The sequence below is a fragment of the Engraulis encrasicolus genome, chromosome 4 (assembly GCF_034702125.1).
Source record: "Engraulis encrasicolus isolate BLACKSEA-1 chromosome 4, IST_EnEncr_1.0, whole genome shotgun sequence".
Taxonomy (NCBI): Eukaryota; Metazoa; Chordata; class Actinopteri; order Clupeiformes; family Engraulidae; genus Engraulis; species Engraulis encrasicolus.
The window spans coordinates 56,629,998-56,637,084 of NC_085860.1; the positions used below are offsets into that span (position 1 = coordinate 56,629,998).

The following is a 7,087-nucleotide window of genomic DNA, read 5'->3' on the forward strand; positions in this document are numbered from 1 at the left end:
TCAGAGCTTTTGGTAATTTTCTGCATGATTTTTTATATAGTTACTCCCATACGGAGAAGTCATATTTTTGCTGGATTGTTTGGAGGTGCATATGGAAATGTGTAAAACTTTTAGGCTTAGCATTAAAATCACTTTGGCCAAGAATCATTTTCATGTATGGGACACCTTAGAGATGAGGAAAAACATTATTGGGTTTTGTTCTAGAATCTACCTCCGGTAGGGGTGTCTCAAAATGTTGAGGCCATTGTCACTAGCCTATACGAAAACCATAAGACGCCGAAGGGAACGTACGATCACTCGAGTGCTTATTGTGGTTCATTGATTTAAACTACCAAGCTGCAATATTTTATTAATGGCAGCAGTTTAGACCAATAGCCATTTAGCATTGTTTTTATTCCATTTTTGCAGTCCTTCTGGCAGCCAGCTGGATTTGTCGCGTACACGGAAGTTCCACTCTCGCTCCACCCAGTGCCATCTCTGGCTCCACCCTCACACCCTCTTTTTCACAGTTCCCCGTTCGTTCTCTGAACCCACATTTTTACGCGTTTCACATTCTTATTGGCCGCTCAGAAACATCATTGCACAGGTGGTCCTATCCCTGTTAAGATTTGCAGCGAAGTGTTCATATGTCCTGAATTTCCCTCCTCCTACTGCCCTGCAGACTGCTAGATATACACCACGTACTATCCACCGACAATCTTTTTTCATGGTTCGAGTTTGTGAGAGGAGGATGAAGTTTCTACTTGCTGTTACCATTATCGTTGGGTCGTTGGTATTTCTTCTCCTCCCAAATGGTTCAGATGCCGATGAGAAGAAGAAAGGCCCGAAAGTCACCGCAAAGGTAAACTGCATGCTTAGACCGCCCACTCTAGCACGATAGCATTTAGTCATATAAATCCATAGTTAACTTATTGTTACACGGTAATGAAATATTGTACACTTCCTAAGTGACGTATCTACATAGGCTTCAGCACTAGAATGTGTTTCATGGATTGATACATTCGCTACTTTGCTAATGCAGATTGATGCTGTGGATGCTGTCGTTTTCCCGCACGCGCCAAGCTTTTTCAGGTTTCGCTGAAAATGCATGTCGTGTAATTTCTACTCTCGCTGCAGATATGTTGGTATTGGCCGAGTGTTTATACTGCCCCGGTTTTTATTTCCTTTGAAAATAATTCGGGAACGCTAACAAAAAAGCCGACTGCCGGAAATCAGAATGTAATGTCGCGCCCAGGTCACGGGGTCCAGACGAGAGCCACGTCTCAAAAGTCAAACGGGGCCTGTAGGTAGACGATTTGGACAGACTACAATAGTTTGTCTGCACATGCGTATCACGAAGTATTAGCAAGAGTCCCGATTTTGGTGGTGCATTTGAATGTTAACTTGTGACTGTAACCCAAAGACTGTGTGAAATGTTTTGTTATTTTGCTTTGTTTCGGTGCATAGGCAGGCCTACTGTCTCATCTAGCCACACACTTAGTATCAACAACCACGTTGGAAAAAACGCATGCAGAATATCAGGGATTCTTTCAGTCTTGCGCATGCGCAAGGACAACGCAAACGCAGTTTGCAGAAGTGTTTAACATGCAGATGAGAAATGTAAACAGAAAAAGCTCACAAATCCGAAATACAAGCGACTTTAGCCCAAGCAGCTGACGTGTTCCCTCTACCTGCTGCATTCTAGACCATTTCCAAGATATTTTTATTATACTGGCAGATACAACGGTCACAGACATACAAATGATACACACAAGTCAGTTTTAAACTTCATTAGGAGGGTGGTGGGGTGTAGGTAAAAGTGTGACTGAGTCACCAGGGCCCCATGTATATAATCTGATTTTGTGTGTGTATGGGTGGGGGGGCATTGGACCTGATGGTGGGGCCTTCAATTTGCTGCTGCACTTCTAGCCCATAACTCATGGGCCCTGTGGTGTTCTGACACTGGCTGTAATAAGGATTTGTGTCTTTACAGGTGTACTTCGACATGAAAATTGGCGATGACGAAGTTGGTAGAATTGTAATTGGATTATTTGGGAAGACTGTGCCTAAAACGGTGGACAATTTCCTCATGCTGGCAACTGGAGAGGTAAGACACCAACAGCAACTGTTTCCCTAAAACCGCACGAGTGACATTCAAATGTATACAATTACTAACTGTTTAAATGTCCTTCAACAGAAAGGCTTTGGATACAAGGGCAGCAAGTTCCACAGAGTGATCAAAGACTTCATGATTCAGGGTGGAGATTTCACCAGAGGAGATGGCACAGGAGGTGAGTTGTTATGGGGGGTGGGGGGTGTTATTGGAAGTTGCAGGGTTGTAGTGGTTGAGAAGTGCATCAGTAAAATTACAATGTATTCAGTAATTTGTGTGTCATTTGTGGCTGATCAGTCATTTATGACTGATAATCATTTGACTTACACAATCTTTTTTTTAAAAAGTCCAGTTTAAAGGACGAGCTGGTTAGGTCGAGAAAGGGATATTATTGTAGTAGGCTATTGTGCTTAACTATAAAGAATGGCAGCAATTGCTGACAATGACTCATGAACTTTATACTTACATTTTTGCAAATTTTATTTGAAGGAAAAAGCATTTATGGAGACCGCTTTCCTGATGAGAACTTCAAGCTGAAGCACTATGGACCTGGTTGGCTGAGCATGGCGAACGCCGGCAAAGACACCAATGGATCCCAGTTCTTCATCACCACTGTGCAGACCCCATGGCTTGATGGGAAACACGTCGTTTTTGGCAAAATCCTTGAGGGCATGGTGAGTTGACACACAAATGATTTGTACTTATATATTTTTTAATACCCACCCATATCAATCTCTTTTCCCCTCCTTGACTGAAGTGACCTTGAGCAAGGCCCCTAATTTTGCTCCATGGACTGTAACCAATACCCTGCAATGTCTGTTAGTTGCTTTGGATAAAAGCGTCTGCTAATTATAATGTAATGGCTAATACAGTGCCGCCAGTTAGTATTGGCACCCTTGAAGCTTAAGCACATTATGGGACATATCTCCAGACAACAAATAATAAGGTCAACCATGATTTTTCTATAGATAGCTTGTGGCTGATGCTAAATTTAAAAAATATCAACAGCAATGAATACTAAATTACGAGAGGGAAAAAACTGAAGAAGGTAAAGCTCCTGGAATCATTGGTATTGACACCCTTTACTGGATTCCATTGTGGAAACCTAATTGACTCAAATATGGTAGATAACAAATGGGAATCACCTTTGACAAATTTCTTTTGCCCATAGGACATGAATTAGGCAAGGATTTTTTTATATTTGTGTTTTAAATAACCACCTGTTACATCTTGTGCGTCTTTGACAAATGTGAAGACAGATGGGCTGCCTGAGGACACCACAAATACAATAATTGGCAAAAACAACACCTCCAAATAATTAAAAGGTCATCTTAAAAGACCCTAGTATACCATTTCCAACACTATGATGTGTTATTCAGAAATCTGCCAAACAGGGAGCTGTTAAGATCATCCTTGGATGTGGGGTTAAGGGAAGAAATGATGATAGTAGTCTGTGGAAGTCGGTGCAAATAATGACAAAACACAGGGTCTAACATCTACAGACCTGAAGGTCAACTTTGAACTGTTTTGGGAAGTTTTTTCAATAAGCATCACAAGTTAAACACTATACAAAGTTTTGTTTTTTGGTTGGAGGCAAAGGCAGACCACATTGCTTCATGAAAGTCATAAAAGGGAACACCTGAAGTCTGTATAAGAGAATACAGGGAAAGCACAGTCATTTTATGAATGTTTTAAGGTCAGATGAAGCCATAGTACAGCTTTTCAATGATGCACACAAACAGCATGTTTGCATATTCTGCAAGAACGTCTTTAAGGAAAAGGACACCCTACCAAAAATCAAGCACGGTGTCAGATCTATAATATTATGTCACCCCATTGATACATTAGGTATTGGAGGCTTTGACCATATCACAGGTATCATGACAGGCATCACAGGTATCATCATTTACAGGAAAATGTGTAATCATGTGCAAGAACACTTGGTTTGAGGTGAAGATCATGTTCACTCCAGCAAGACAAAAACCCAAAGCACACATCCAAATGCACACATCAAAATGCCACTAGAGAAGTGCAAGAAGCTCGTAGATGAATACCAAAACCTTAGGCTGCTTTTGCTGTCTAATGGTGTGAGACCAATCTGTTGAGGAGGGGTGCCAATATTCATGGACATGCCCTTTTTCATGTTTTTACTTGAAATTACAAAATTCATTTGGAAAAAAATACTTTGCTATTCTAAATATCTTAGGACATTCAATTAAAAGATCCTGTTGGTAAAAGTTGCTTATATTTTCATTTATTTATGGATATACTGCACATTTTGTAAATAAAATGAAGGGGTGCCAATACTAACTGGCGGCGCTGTATGTGCGCTTTCTTTTTCCTCCCTTTTCACAGGATGTGGTACGGAAAATCGAAGGAACCAAGACTGATGGCAGAGATAAGCCCCTCAAAGATGTCACCATCCATGATAGTGGCAAATTGGATGTAGATAAGCCTTTTGCTGTTGCAAAAGAGTAATGTAAGGGAAATGGGACTTTCTTTGGGGGAGAGGGAGCGGGTGGGGGCCTGTTATGTGCTACAATTTTTTATGGTCTTTTCTGTGGGCCAGATGATATCTATACTCGGGGACCCTTTTTAACCATTAGTATGTTCTGGAAGGCTGTGGTTCGTGAATGGACTTTTTTTTTCAGTATTCACTGAAAAAATGTATAGTTTGCTTCAGAACCTCAGGGGATTTCCAAGAAAGCGGGTCTAAACGCATACCTGGGTATGTTGTCTTGAAGCAAGAGAGTCTTAACATGTCCAGTAGTATCCACTGGCTTTGCTCTTGATGCTGGCATCGCTCCCGTCTCCCTCGTAACAATTTGTTCTTCAACTGTTTTGATACAACCACCACAAGATGTATGCAGTCAGTGTGTAATTTTGGTGTGTGTGTGTGTGTGTGTGTGTGTGTGTGTGTGTGTGTGTGTGTGTGCGTGTGCGTGCGTGTGCGTGCGTGTGCGTGCGTGTGCGTGCGTGTGTGCGTGTGCGCGCGCGCGCTGCGGGCACTGTGTGATTGATCAGGCTGATGAATGTCACTGGCACAGTTTAACAGCTACTGAATTGTATCACATGAAAGACCCTTTAAACCAGAATAAAAAAAGTTAAGGTGGATTCATTTTTTTGGTATGTTTATTATGGTATGTTCATTTGGTCTGTGTTGATTACAAATAAATGGCTGGATGTGGAAGATGTGTTTTTGTTGCTTGTACCGTAGGGTTATTGGCATTTCAGCATAATATTGGAGTTGGGATTTTAAAAAAGCAGAACTTATCACCTGCAATAATGAAATGCTACCTACTCTAATGCTAATGCTTCCTACCTAATGCTACTCAAGCTGTTTACATCTTAATTGGTTTCATATACATCCATGGAAAAAATAAGAGACCACTTTTAATTTCAGTTTTTCTGATTTTACTATCAATAGGTGTGTCTTGGAGTAAAATGAAACATTGTTTCATTCTATAAACTACTGGCATTTCCTCTGAATTCTGAATGAAAATATTGTCACAATTTATTTGCAGAAAATGGCACTAAAAGATGCAATGTTCTCAGACCTCAACATGAAAATGAGGATGGAATTTACTTGACAGTTCCGGCTTGCAGAATTTCTCAGTTTTGAAACTGTGAACATAGAACACTTTAAAATAAAACGTTCACTTTAATGCCAAATGCAAACCCTACCCACCAAAACCCTGCTATAAAAACGTAAATCTTTTGTCAAAACCTTACTTAATGCCAAATGAGAACACTGTTAGAGCATAAAACAATTGCTGCTTTATTTAAAACACTGCAGCTTTTGGGAAGAGAAGAAACTTTTGTCTCACATAATGTACATATTCACAAAACCCCAATGTTACCGTACATTACAGAACTGCACCTTACAGTACAGGGTATTCAACTAAAGCAAAAGACAACCCAGACAGTATACAACTCTTAACACAAAAGTGTATAAGTGGGTCTATGTAACGTTTGTTTGTGTGTGGGGTTTTTATTTCACGAAATATAAAATACCTAAATATGACATGTAGTTGACATCAACATGGTGTCATCAAAATTAAAGTCAATATACTGAAGTGTTTGACTGGTTGTGTGTTGAAAATGATAAAACCATTTTACCAAAATGTAGAGTAGTCCTCACCATTTTTTGGATGTTTGCTGCCGTCTCCGTTATTTGGCTTTATATTGGCCATCTATGGGTATGTCTAAATCTGTTTTTAACACTAGCCTAAATATTTGTTCTCGAAAGTATGCAACTCACTAAGTGATTAGGGGTGTTCACTTGCATTCCATAACAAGTTTGAAAGCAAAATATGGCTTCTGTTATTTTTTTATTTGCCATTTTGAGAATTACAGAAAAAAATTATTTACAAAAAAAGAAAAAAGAAATGAAACACGGTAGAAGCCACCACTTAACACTTGGCGAGTGGCACATTCTTGGAAGAAAATGTTTAGGCTGGTTTTAAGAACAGATTTTCCATAGATTAAACAAAATCCAAATTAGCCCAATAACAATGACAGCAACAAATATAAAAAATTGGTGAGGACCACTTTACTTCATTGAAGACAATTCAGAAAAGGGGATAAAAGTTCAAAATATTGCACTTGTCCTTTAACAATATGCTAGTTTGGTTGAAGCGTTGGCCTATAGCAGGGCTATTCAAATGGCGGCCCTGGGGCCAAATGCGGCCCTTGGACAGCAAGGCTCTGGCCCCCCACAAGCCCCTTGAAATACAGAATTGTTTTTCAGAATTTAGAGATAAAAGTAGGGGTTCCGTATCGAGCTGAACATGGGACCTTAAAATGCAGGAAATTACATCTAAGAAATGCAAAACTTTCTGAGGGAGGACCCTCAGACCCCCCCACATCAATGAAGTGTATCATATTTTTGTCATTGACAGTCACCAACCTTGATACATGCGGAAAATTCGGTCCCTTTACTGGGAGGAAGTTGAAAAACTGGCCCTCGTTGACATTTAATTGAATACCCCTGGC

General features: G+C 40.1%; 1 protein-coding gene across 1 annotated transcript; it reads left to right on the forward strand.

The window, feature by feature from the left end:
* The first annotated feature begins 570 nt into the window (after positions 1 to 570).
* On the forward strand, positions 571 to 5,282 carry ppib (peptidylprolyl isomerase B (cyclophilin B)). The gene is made up of 5 exons (XM_063197758.1): positions 571 to 841; positions 1,973 to 2,086; positions 2,177 to 2,270; positions 2,582 to 2,766; positions 4,448 to 5,282. Exons 1-5 carry the CDS (start codon positions 707 to 709, stop codon positions 4,568 to 4,570), a joined length of 651 nt encoding a protein of 216 aa, XP_063053828.1. The 5' UTR covers positions 571 to 706; the 3' UTR covers positions 4,571 to 5,282.
* The last annotated feature ends 1,805 nt before the right edge of the window (positions 5,283 to 7,087 follow it).